This window comes from Gorilla gorilla, chromosome 3, assembly GCF_029281585.2.
Source record: "Gorilla gorilla gorilla isolate KB3781 chromosome 3, NHGRI_mGorGor1-v2.1_pri, whole genome shotgun sequence".
Lineage (NCBI taxonomy): Eukaryota > Metazoa > Chordata > Mammalia > Primates > Hominidae > Gorilla > Gorilla gorilla.
In genome coordinates this window covers 160,941,556-160,954,147 of record NC_073227.2, presented here as the reverse complement: position 1 = coordinate 160,954,147, position 12,592 = coordinate 160,941,556, and the positions used below count along the sequence as shown (strand labels likewise).

The window sequence follows — 12,592 nt, the reverse complement described above, 5'->3', positions numbered from 1 at the left end:
TATACACTCTCTTAAGTTGGTTTTACTGCTTGGAAGTAGCCTCACACCGTATTAAATATTTTGCTGCCCATTTTACCATATATCCAGTGAATATTAAAAATATCGTTCACTATATAGAACTGATTAATTGAAGAAAAATATAGCTTCTTATCGCTGACATTATGAGGTTAGAAATAGCATCCTGTGCTAATCTGCAATGCCAAGAAATGAAGATGGTTTAAATCAGATCTCATGACTAATGCATAAGATCCAAAGTTCTTTTATTCCTGGCTATTTTAGAAAACTGGGGTGTATTTTTACCCTAAAAACTAATTCTTAAGATTTATTGAAATAATACAAAATGACTTATAATTAACATCTCACAATCAAGATTTATAGTTTACTGATTATTAGAGAAATAATAATTTCTCCATCTTAATTTTTAAAAATATGTATATGCAATGGTTTAAGTCCATATTCAAGAATATTTGATCCTTAGTTGTTATTTTTGTTTTTAGATAATATCGGGAAAGATAATGTGCTTTAATAAAATGGAAAGTTTAGATTGATTTCTGCAGTTGCTAGTCCATTTTAATTGTACTTATTGTGAATTCATTGAAATGGAAAGAAATATATCCAGCAATAAAGTAGGCTTGTTATTTTTGCTTGTTTTTGTTTTGGTCATGACAAACTGTGAAATGCTGTGTTTTTTCTATAGTTCTAGTCCATGAAATCTGCAATCTTTCCACTTGATTTACGAAGGACCTTAATTACTGCTGTCATTAGCACCTAGTGTTCAAAACAGTCTGTTTAAATGTACTGTTAGTCTCACCTCCAAGTCCCTGCTTGCTTTATTTTTTTCCAAGGGTAAGTAAAACAATAATTGACTTAGTAACAACAATCATTATGTACAGTGAGTTAAATAATATTACACATTTTTGATGCCTATTTCTATTTATTTAGAATTTGGTATTTGTGTGTTCAGTCTGGCCTAGACTTGGAACAAGTGTCCGTAAGTAGCGCTGTTACTAGCGCAGACTTATTACCTGGGTTTTAAAAACAAGTCACTCATTTGCCTTTTTCTTTCCACATGGATAGGGATGACAGACAACTGCTGTAAAGCTTCAATGTTTCTGCCTGGTCATGCACAGTTCTGCAATATAATGCATAAATGTATAACAACAACTTGGGATCGCTTGATACTTTCCTTGGAATAAGGAAACCCTACCAGGCGCGTCCCCGCGCACGCGCGCGCGCGTACACAGACACACACACACACACACTCACACACGCTCTCACGCACACACACAGGTCAAAAGTTGATTTATTTCTGAGATCCCCCCAGAATCTTTCTTCTCTCCGTCGCCGACGGCTCTGGGCTTCTCGGCGGGGCGGTAGTGTGGTTGGTGGCGTAGGAGGGGCGCCGGGCGCCGAGGCGACGGAGACTGGAGCCGGGTGCTGGTGCGTGCCGCGCCCGCTCCTGCCGGGTGAGAGTCCGGGCCGGGTTTTGCGCCGTGTCCGCGGGCCTGTCTCACGGCCTCCAGCCGCCGCCGCTGCCGTGTTTACTGAGCTCGCGCGTCCTGATATCACTCCGCTGGCATGGAGGAGGAGGAGGAGGTGGAGGAGCGAGAGGAGGAGGAGGAGGCGGCGGCGGCGGCGGCGGCGGCGAGCAGTTGATCATTGTGATGGTGGCAGGAGCAGCGGCGGCAGCGGCAGCCCAGCCGAGCGTTAGGTGCTGCTCTCTGCGCGGCGTTTTGCAAAGGACTTCACCGATCTACTTTTGCAGTCGCCTCGGACTGTCCATGTGTTTACTTCCCCCAGCCCGAGGATTCGATATCTAGGTTCCTGTGAAATGCAACTGAGCAGCCAAAGTACTTTGAGAACACGGGGCGGCATAAACACCAAAACTTTTTTGTGGAAGGAAAATGCAATAAGCAAGCTTGCCGTTTTCCGATGCGGTGTGGAGTGAGTGTGTGTCGCGCGTGTCCGCACTGGAGGCATATGCTTGTGTGTGTACATGGGGTGTGTTTTTCGGTATGTAGGGAGAAAATGCTTGCCAACCACCGGAAATCTCCTGGAATTTATTAGAAAATAATGGATTATAAAAAGAAGGCAAGCGAGGAGCGGATCTCCCCTTGAGTTGCAACCCGATTTGCTGCTGGCTCAGTTTGTTGTGATTCTTTTTGTTGATAGGTGTCTGATGGTATTCCGATAACGTTCCCCCCTTTTCTTCCCCTTGAGCTTTTACAGTTTAAAAAAAGGAAACAAAAACCACCCCAAAATCTCCCCCCCCCCGTTTTTTTCGCCCCGTCGGGATCGCCGTTTCCATCCATGTGCTTGCGTCTCCCCCGCGTTCCACTTAAACTATTTTAATCCTTGGACCCAAGGAGGAGGCTGATAGGGGGGTGGATAAAAAAAGTTCTTCCAAAATAGTGTGCCCGGGGAGCAGGATGGGGGATTTCGCAGCCCCCGCTGCTGCCGCGAATGGCAGTAGTATTTGCATCAACAGTAGCCTGAACAGCAGCCTCGGCGGGGCCGGGATCGGTGTGAATAATACTCCCAATAGTACTCCCGCTGCTCCGAGTAGCAATCACCCGGCAGCCGGTGGATGCGGCGGCTCCGGGGGCCCCGGCGGCGGTTCGGCGGCGGTTCCCAAGCACAGCACCGTGGTGGAGCGGCTCCGCCAGCGCATCGAGGGCTGCCGGCGGCACCACGTCAACTGCGAGAACAGGTACCAGCAGGCTCAGGTGGAGCAGCTGGAGCTGGAGCGCCGGGACACCGTGAGCCTCTACCAGCGGACCCTGGAGCAGAGGGCCAAGAAATCGGGCGCCGGCACCGGCAAACAGCAGCACCCGAGCAAACCCCAGCAAGATGCGGAGGCTGCCTCAGCGGAGCAGAGGAACCACACGCTGATCATGGTGAGGGCGCACGGGCAGCGGGCTTGCGGCGCGCGTTGGGGGTGGTGGTGGTGGTGGGGGGGCGCGTGGAGCTTCTTACATGGGGGTACAAGGGTCTGATTTGCACGGTGGGTGAGGTGGGCTGAAGCCTAAGGGTTAACGTCAACTTTTCTTAGGGAAAAAGCTGCCGTAGTCGCTACCTGTTAATCTGTCAGGGTTGTCAGATTTGGGGAGGAGGGGGCGAGAGGGGAGAAGCCAGTCACGACTGCGAGGGGCGGAGGGAGCCTAGAGGAGCGTCGGAGTGAGGTGCTAGAAAAGTTTCCCCCCTTCCCTTTCTTAGATACCGATTTGAAAGAGTGAACCCCTGAGTTGAAACCTTGCTCCTCCTCTTCGCCGCTCCCCACCCCACCTCTAGCCGCGCCGCCTCGCCTCCCCAGACCCGTCCCCCTACGCCCACCCCTCTCAGCACATCCGCCGGGTGCGTGGAAATATTGATGCTGTCGCAGGTTCTGGGCGGGCACCAGGCCCTCAACCCCTAGGGGGGAAGCGGGGAAGGAGAGCCTCTCGCCTCCTCTCCCCAGCTCACCCCCTTTGGGCTGAGAAAGTCTGAGAGTTTTGTGAATGAACTTTGAAGTGGGTGAGAAACGAGCGAGGGTGGCTGCGCGCGGGGGTGCTCGCGGGAGCGCGCGCGGATGCGGGGCGCGGGTGCGCTCCGCTCTTTGCTCGCGACTCGGGGCTAGCCCGGCAGGTGGAGCGGCTGGGAGGGTTAAGAGGGGAGCGGCCTGGAGGGGGCGGGAGGGGAAAGCAATACCCAGGGTTTGCGCCAAGAGGCCCCACCACACAACTTCGCTTGGGATTCTTTCCTTTTTTCCTTTTAAACTTGCGTGCACGGAGTCTTTCTCCGCTTGGCGCCCCCCGCCCCGCTGCCCGCCAACTTTGGGGGCCTGCTTAATAAGCCCAGAGCAATGGAAGGTAGCAGGGAGGTAAAAGAGGCTTAAATGGCTGGGTGGGCGGGTTCGAGGTAGGATGAGCAGCCAATGGCTTAACTTCTCCAGGAGGAAGGGGCAGTTCCCACCCCACAAGCCGGAGGCTAGAATCCTTTCTCTTATCTCCCCTCTCCGGTTCTTTTGCTTTCCTTTCTGGGTGAGGGGAGGCCGGAAGCTTGGGAAAGGTGTCTGCCCTACCCCCCACCCCCCCACCGCGCCGCCCGGGTGCTGGGTGGGCCAGGCGACGGGAATCCTGGAGCGTGCCGGGGCCGCGCGCCTTCGCCTGTTTCCCGTGCAGACCGCCCAGCGATCGAAGGCGCAGAGCCCGGCGGGGGCGGCCCTCCCGTCGTGCGGTTTAAAAATCGCACACGTTCCCGGTCTGTGAGTCCCCGGCGCCGGGGAGGTGCCAGTGCTGCCGTGGGCTTTCGCCGGGGGCTCGGGCCGGCGCTCGGTGACAAAGAGTCGGCTTGGGGGAGGGGAGGCGACGCCGCAGTGCTCGCTCCCTACGTCCCCCCACCCCGCACGTGAAGAGGAACAATTTGTTTATCTTGGGCTTCAAGAATCCTTCCCTCCTCCCAGTTCTCCGAGGGCGCTCACCCCCTCCTCCCTCCCCTCCCAGGTCGGCGCGATCCTGCCCAGTCCCGCCGGCAGCACCTTCCCTCCTCCTCTTCCTCCTCCCCCTCCCCTTCCGCCTCCCTTCCTCCTCCTCCAGCCACTCTTGCCCGCCTTCTCCCTCCCTTTTGGAACGTGGCCGTGGGGGAGGGAGCGGGAGGCGCTTTGTCCGCCTCGCGGCCCAACTCAGCCCCCGGGGCCGCTGGGCTGGGAGGGGTGCTGCGCCCCGTGGCCCTGCCCGCTTCATCGCGGCTGTCCCCGCCCCGCCGCGCCCCCCATGCCCCCGCGTCCCTCCTCTCCGCTCCTCCTGCGGCTGAGCCTGCCCCGAGCGCGAAGAAGGGGCCGTCTCGGTTGGTTTTGAGGAAGAACGACAGTTCCAGAGTCGGGGGGAGGTTCTCGCTTTACAAACAGGAAACCGAAAACCACTGACACACTGTAGTTTTTCTGATTGTAGCCGGAGGCGGGGCCGGTCCTGCATCTCGACTGTAGCTCCGGTCCCTTTCTCCAACCTATTTCTCTCCCAGCCCCCGCCCCCCTAGCGCCCTTCCACGGAGGAGGAGATTCACTTCGTGAACCTGAGACTGAGAATTTAAGAGGCACTGAAGGTTTCATGCCTGCCCACCCCGCGTCCTCTTTTCGTGTATTTGTACACCCCACGCGCATGGATTGCGGAGAAATGGGCTCCTTTCGGGATGCTCCAAAATTCCCGTGCCACAGAATCTCTCACAACCTTTGGGGATCAAGGACTGCTGTGGCGTTTACCTCGCCAGCTGGGCGACCCTGGAACAAAAGCCAGTGCCGTTCCCAGTGCCGGGTCTCTGGACACGGCAAGATGAGTAGAGTTTGCGATCAGAAACTTTTGGTGTTTGGGTTGTGTTCTCTGGTTTCCGCCCTGGTGGAGGGAGGGCTCGGGTGCGCGCGCCTGGTTTGTGATACACTCGCAGGTGGAAGCAAGCCCAGCCTCCTGACCTTACTGGGAAGAAGACAGCAAGCCCAAGCCACAGCTTACTTTTGAAAATAGAAAGATAATGCTTGCTTCAGTAGACAGAGACATCAGCTGTAGATTTCATAGTGAATCCCAGTTTAGCAAATTAGCAACAGATAGACTTGAAAGATGACTGCCTGAAAATAAAAATTTCTATCATTTTATTACAATGATTTAGCCTGTTGATTAGACTTACGCACTAATAAATGCCAGGGCTATGTACAGAATAGGAGTGTATTTTAGCTTCAGCTGTTTCACATGCATCTCTCACTGGTATGTGTGATGAGTGTGATGAATGTAATGTAAGCCTTAACTCTTAAGCAGAGTTGCAAGTAAATTCTGTGTACCAAAAAAAAAAAAAAAAAAGAAACATGCTCTACAAGTTATATTTCCTTTTAAAATAATTAGTTTAAAAGGTAACCTTGGCTTCTGAGAGTATTTTAACAGTCTGTATTGAGGTAAAATCTCAAAAACAGGTTGTAAAGAACATTGCTCTTCATTTTCTTGAATTGACTGCAGGATTATAGTTGTACTCCAGTGAGGCACAGAACAATTAAATGTAGTTCTCAGATTGGGCGCTCTATTTGGAAAGCCCTAAAGAAAAACAATGATCACCCACAACCAAATAATAATAACGGTGATATAAAAATAAAGATGAATAGGATTCTTTACTGTTTCGTTGGTATTGTTTACTTTCTAAGGACCAATATGTCCGAAGTACTAAATATCGATTAATTATCTTTCTGCCTCGCTTGGATTAAGAAGGCAGTCTAATGAGGGCTTTGCCTCTTTTGATTTGTTTTCCTATCTCACACATTTACAAGAATGGGCATGAAAAACAACAACAACAAAAAATAGCAAACAAAAAGCAGAGTGGGTGAGGGGTAAAAAATTTTCCTTGGCTCCAGGCTGCCACAGAGGGGGCTGGGTTCTGTGTGAGTCCTCACCAGCCCTGTTGATAGAGCAGGTGGCACAGACCTGGGTTTGAAGCTGCACTACCTCAGGTATTAGGTCCGTTCTGAACATGTAGTCAAATGATCCCATCCCAACCACCACCACTTTATTGACATAGTTTTTTTCTTCCCTTCAAAGACTTGGTGAAAATTATTGACTTCACCTGTCAGAGAGCCTCAGTTGAAAAGATGGCTTTTAATTATTTGTGGTAACAAAAGGGGGCATTGTTTATTTGCTGTATTTGGAACTGAGGTCCTGGTTAAAATTTTAAGGTAAATTTCAATTGACAAGTACATTTTCAAGCTGAGCAGGCACATCAAAAAGCATGACAGTGCACAGTTTTCAAAATTTTAAAATGGTGATAGTCTTAGTTGACTTAGATAAGACCATATTATTTTCATGACCTCTTCACTGTATTAGCACCATCGTAACTTTCAGAGTGTGCTTAATTTATATACAGCTTACAGACTGCATAAATCTATGTGACCCCTGTTCTGAAGAGCTTATCACAAAAAATTCATAACATGCATTTAATAATAATTGCGTTATTACCGAGTATTGGAGACAACTACAACCCATCCAAAATGTTCCATCCATTCCTGGAATAGATTCAGGAAATGTCAACATGTTAGTCCACTGCTGAATGTCCTTATACATTAATCTGGCTTCCCATTTCTTACCCTGTTGAAGGTAAATTACTGGCTCTGTATCAATTTTTTTGGCAAGCTCGTATTACCAAGCTATTTCTACATCTTCCCTATGATAATCTTTTCTTTGGCTTATCCTGTTCTGCCGCTAGCATGGGTAACAGGACAGACTGTCTTTCGGAAAGCTTTCCATTGCCCAACACAGCGTGCCTTAAGTTTGTGGAAAACTTCTTGAAATTTCGTTTTTTCTGTCCTTCATATGTATTTTTTTCTTTTAATTCTCAAGAAGCATTTTTTTAAGCTCCAAAACATATTTAATTCTATTATGTTCTTTGGTTGTGGTACATTTTATTTAGTACTGGGCAGCCAGTGGTCAGAAAAGTAGAAGCAGAGTTAGTTAAGCATTAATCATAATCTACAAAATGCTCTTCAAGCTGAGTTCCTTCCCAGGGAAAGCCAAGTTTTCAGGAAGCTAGTATGCTTGATACTTTCTATCCTGTCTCATTAGAATTATAAGGGCAAACTTTAGAATCTTTTTCAGGATTTCTGCCACCTGATAGGAGAAAAATGGGCAGTCCTGGTACATAGTTTACTGACATCTCTGGAAGAAGAAGGATGAGGAATTTAATATTAAAATAGAGTTATATAGAGTTATTTTCTGAATATCGCTGTGAGGCTAATGGCCAACTGTTGTTAAAGAAGTTTTCCTGCCCATTTGGTTGAGATAGGAATATAAGGCTTTTCTCTCTCTCATGCATGCACGTGCACACACACACACACACACATTCACTCATTCACTCACTCACCCTGGTGTGAGTGTCATAGAAGGGATCCAGTGTAAGAACCTGTTTTGCATGTTAAATAGTAATTCTTGGATATATTTGAAGTACTTGTGTGATTACTGTTCCCTGTTTGTTAAGTAACAGTCCTGTCTTATACTCTTGAGCTTAAAAAGGCTAAATTCTGTTGTCTTTTTCCACATTACCCATCTTGGAGAACTGTGAAATCAATCAATCAGACATCAGACTCTTATAAAGAGGAACATATTTAAAACTCACTGTCAAGATTTTCATAGCGTCTACCTTTTAAGTCTCCCAAATAGCTTTACATTTTTCACTCTATTATTCAAAGGCTGATTATTGAGTTTTCAGATCCCCTGGCTGCTTGCTTTGTTTTTCCTTCCCCCACCTGCTGCCAACCTTTTGGTCTTTTCAGTGATCTTTAACACCGTTATCAAAGAGTGGGAAGAAGCAATAAGAAGAGAGAAAATTTAATTTTGGTGCTCCTGACTCTCAGAACTAATGAAACAATCAGATACAATACCATTTTGGATTTAGTATGGATTTGCCTTTATTCTTACTTAGCACAAATAATAAAGACTGAGTTTCTAATTTCATTCATTCAGCAGCATTGGTACATTGTCCATAGTGTTTCATGGAAGTTAAAATACTAAATCACGCTCTTGCATCCAAGACTTTGACAATATATATTCTCTGTAGATTTTCAGTATTATTCTAGCCAGATTCAAGGGCATAACAGAATTTTTTTTTTTTGAGATGGAGTCTCACTCTGCCGTCAGGCTGGAGTGAAGTGATGCAATCTCGGCTCACTGCAAGCTCTGCCTCCTGGGTTCAAGTGATTCCCTTGCCTCAGCCTCCGGAGTAGCTGAGACTACAGGCATGTACCACCATGCCCGGCTAATTTTTTGTATTTTAGTAGAGAGAGGTTTCACCATGTTGGCCAGGATGGTGTCGATCTCCTGACCTTGTGATCTGCCCACCTCAGCCTCCCAAAGTGCTGGGATTACAGGTGTGAGCCACCTCGCCCGGCCAGATTTTTGAAAATCAGTATAGTCATTGGTGCTAACGACAGCAGTTTCAGACTTCAGGGTGTTATATCACCTTTCCATGATTTTTAAGGAAAATATTATAATATGCTTTACTTTCCTGTTGTTTCATACCAATTTGACATTGGTATCTGCAAAATAAGTTAATTTGCAGATGACTACTCCAAAATTACAGGATCCCCCCACAAATTAAATTTTTATTACAAATACAGCCTGCTTTCCAGACAGATTCCAAAAATTCACTATTTAGTTTTGTGACTTGGAAATGTAGCTTCTGAAAAATCAGCTGTCACCAAGAACTGATTAATTTAGTTTAATTTTTTTGTTGTTTAAATCTAAGAAAGTTTAAAGAACAAAAGAAATAGGGTTAGATAAAATTATGCAGAAAATGGAGTTGAGGGCCTGCTGTATAATAAATACTTAAAGATCATGGGGTTCCATTCAGTGGATCAGAGAAGGAGCACACTTTTTTTAAAGTCTACTTGGCAATTCCATCTGTTAAACAGTGGAGGGGTTTTTGAGTTCCTTTCTCCATTTGGGACAGAAGCACAGCATTCGGCGTTCTCTGAGGGCCACATGCACGCATGGATAGGAGCAGGAAGTTACTACTATGGAAGCTGTGTATACTATTCTTGGAGAAATTTAATTAAAAAATCTCAAAAGGTGGCCAGGCACAGTGGCTCATACCTGTAATCCCAGCACTATGGGAGGCCGAGACCGGTAGATCAGTTGAGATCAGGAGTTCGAGACCAGCCTGACCAACATGGTGAAACCCCGTCTCTACTAAAATACAAAAATTAGCTGGGCATGGTGGCACACACCTGTAATCCCAGCTACTTGAGAGGCTGAGGCAGGGGAATTGCTTGAACCTGGGAGGTGGAGGTTGCAGTGAGCTGAGACTGTGCCATTGCACTCCAGCCTGGGCAACAAGAGTAAAACTCCTCAAAAAAAGAAAAAGAAAAAGAAAAAAAAGGCCAGGCGCAGTGGCTCACGCATGTAATCTCAGCACTTTGGGCGGCCGAGCGGGCAGATCACGAGGTCAGGAGTTCGAGACAAGCCTGACCAACATGGTGAAACCCCATCTCTACAAAAAATACAAAAATTAGCCGGGCGTGGTGACGCATGTCTATAATCCCAGCTACTTGGGAGGCTGAGGCAGGAGAATTGCTTGAACCAGGGTGGCGGAGTTTGCAGTGAGCTGAGATCGTGCCACTGCACTCCAGCCTGGTGACAGAGTGAGACCCTGTCTCAAAAAAAACAACAAAACAAAACAAAAAAAATCTCAAAAGGCTTGCAGTACTTCCTCTGACATAAAGAAAGTGATTCCTCAATAATAATTTAGGCACCTTTTAATTGGTTGGAAATGACCTTTATACTGAAGTAGAACCTTTTAAAATGCTAATAACTAACATTCATCCCTCTTTTGCAATGGCTTAACAACTGTAGAAAACTTAAGTGAAATATTTAGTTTTTAACTACCAACTTCCAGAATTTTCTTAACTCCTTTTATTGCCATCCTGTTGAGTAGAATCTGGTTGTGTATCATTTCATGTTTATGGACCCTCCACCCCTCAACTGTTAATTAACAGTGTTTACTTCCATGGGTAAAGGAGGTTATTAGGTTACACTGCTGTGTCTCTCTCCTTCCCTTTCCCAACATCTTTCTCCACCTCCAGAGCACGTCTGGACAGGGGCTTCTATCTCTTCAAAGGAAAAGGCCGAAGTGCTCTAAGTCTATTTGTGTAGATTCAACCTGGGTTGCAACTGTGACTCAAAAGGATTGCACAGCTCTGAAAGACGTGCTCTGCTTGTGCCCTTTATTCTCACTCTGGTTGGTTATTTTTCTTTGTTTGTTAGATGCTGAAAGTAGCTCAGCGGTTGAGAGTGAATCTAAAAGGCTGGGTACCCAGTAAAGGGCTTGAACTAGTGTTAAGGTAGGAGAGGCAAAAAAGGATGAGCATTTTGGAGGCATCACCTAGAATGGATATGAGAGGAGAGAGACATGTGAGAGCAGGTGTGGGTAAACAGACTATATCCTGGTGCTTTGGAAGTTTACAGAAGTAAAGCATGCTTTTAGTAACCTATTCTGAACTTGGAGAACTTGCTGAAACTCGAATATATATTTTTAAGAGCTAATGGCTATATTGTTTGTACCTGGAAAGCAAATCATGTTCCTGAAATATTTCTTTGCTCTCTTAAATTATTACTACTGCCATGTGAATGGATTTACTGTAGGATTCCTTTAATTTTTTTTTTTTTTTTTTGGTTTTGCTTTTTTTTCAGAGACAGGGTCTCGCTCTGTCACCCAGGCTGGAGTGAGTGGCACGATCCACCTCCCAGGTTCAAGCAATTCCCATGCCTCAGCCTCCCAAGCAGCTGGGACTACAGGTGCTCGCCACCACTCCCAGTTAATTTTTTGTTTTTTTGGTAGAGATGGGTTTTTGCTGTGTTTCCCAGGCTGGTCTCAAACTCCTGAGCTCAGGCAATCTGCTGGTCTCGGCCTTCCAAAGTGTTGGGATTACAGGCATAAGCCACTGAGCCCGGCCTTAATTCATTGATTATTAACTGGTAGAGGTTTGGCCATACCCCAGGAACATTTGGCAATGTAGGGAGACATTTTTGGTTGTCACAGCTGGAGGGCTGCTACAGGTGTCTAGAAGGCAGGGGTAGAAGTGGGTAGAAGGAAGGGATTCTACTAATATCCTACAAGAGATTACACCCATAACAGGGAATTACCTGATCCAAAATATTGCTGCTGGTGAGGGGCCCTGCTTTAAACAAGGAGCTCTCCTAGGGTTTTGAAAATATGAAAGAAGATGGGTTTACACATGCGGCATTACTCTCAGCTTTTTAAAAACTTCATTACTTGAAGAGCAGAGAGAGGCAGAGGTGCCGTGATGAGGTGAAGGATGCCTGGGAAGAAGTTAGAGGACTGCTGTGTTGCATGGCAGCACCATCCTAGCTGGCCACGTGGTATGATGTTCTGGCTGTTTACTTCATGATTGTTATCTCTTCTTGCCTGTCAGAAAGGTGAACGGTTGTCTTTTTTTGAGACAGAGTCTCGCTGTGTCGCCCAGGCTAGAGTGCAGTGGTATGATCTCAGCTCACTGCAACCTCCACCTCCTGGGTTGAAGCGATTCTCCTGCCTCAGCCTCCCGAGTAGCTGGGATTACAGGCGCCCGCCACCACGGCTGGCTAATTTTTGTATTTTTAGTAGAGACGGGGTTGCACCATGTTGGTCAGGCTGGTCTTGAACTCCTGACCTCATGATCTGCCCGCCTCAGCCTTCCAAAGTGCTAGGATTACAGGTGTGAGCCACCACGCCTGGCCAGTTGTCATTGTTTTCACCTCACAGAGTCATTGATCAACGAGTTAGTATACGTAAAAGTCCTGAACACCTTATGGTGCTGCACAAATGCTAGGCATATTTTAATGAGTGACTTTCATTTCACTTAGTTGTTGCCTTCTGCCCAAATGCAGACTTAAAGTTGAGTGATTTGAGGCTTATTTCACTCGTGCACAAGCCAACGTCTCCTGAACATGTACTGAGCAACTGCTGCACGTTGGGCACTGTTCTAGCCACTGAGGATGCAGTGGTGAACAGGACGTCCTTATTCTCACTGGGCTGCAGCAGGACATAGTTTTACATTTCAAATTAGTTTTATGAAATGGTATTTGTTGTCTTA

The 12,592-nt window shown here is 46.9% G+C and overlaps 1 protein-coding gene across 2 annotated transcripts in view; it reads left to right on the top strand.

Moving 5' to 3' along the window:
- Window positions 1-1,294: 1,294 nt before the first annotated feature.
- Window positions 1,295-12,592, top strand: part of MAML3 (mastermind like transcriptional coactivator 3) — a 435,963-nt gene continuing 424,665 nt past the window's right edge. Inside the window, exon 1 of one of the 2 annotated variants that reach the window (XM_031010178.3) lies at window positions 1,295-2,897. In XM_031010178.3, coding sequence (XP_030866038.3) covers window positions 2,430-2,897 — 468 coding nt within the window. In that variant the 5' untranslated portion in view covers window positions 1,295-2,429. The remainder of the gene's footprint in view (window positions 2,898-12,592) is intronic. The other variant, XM_031010177.3, reaches the window with a different exon arrangement.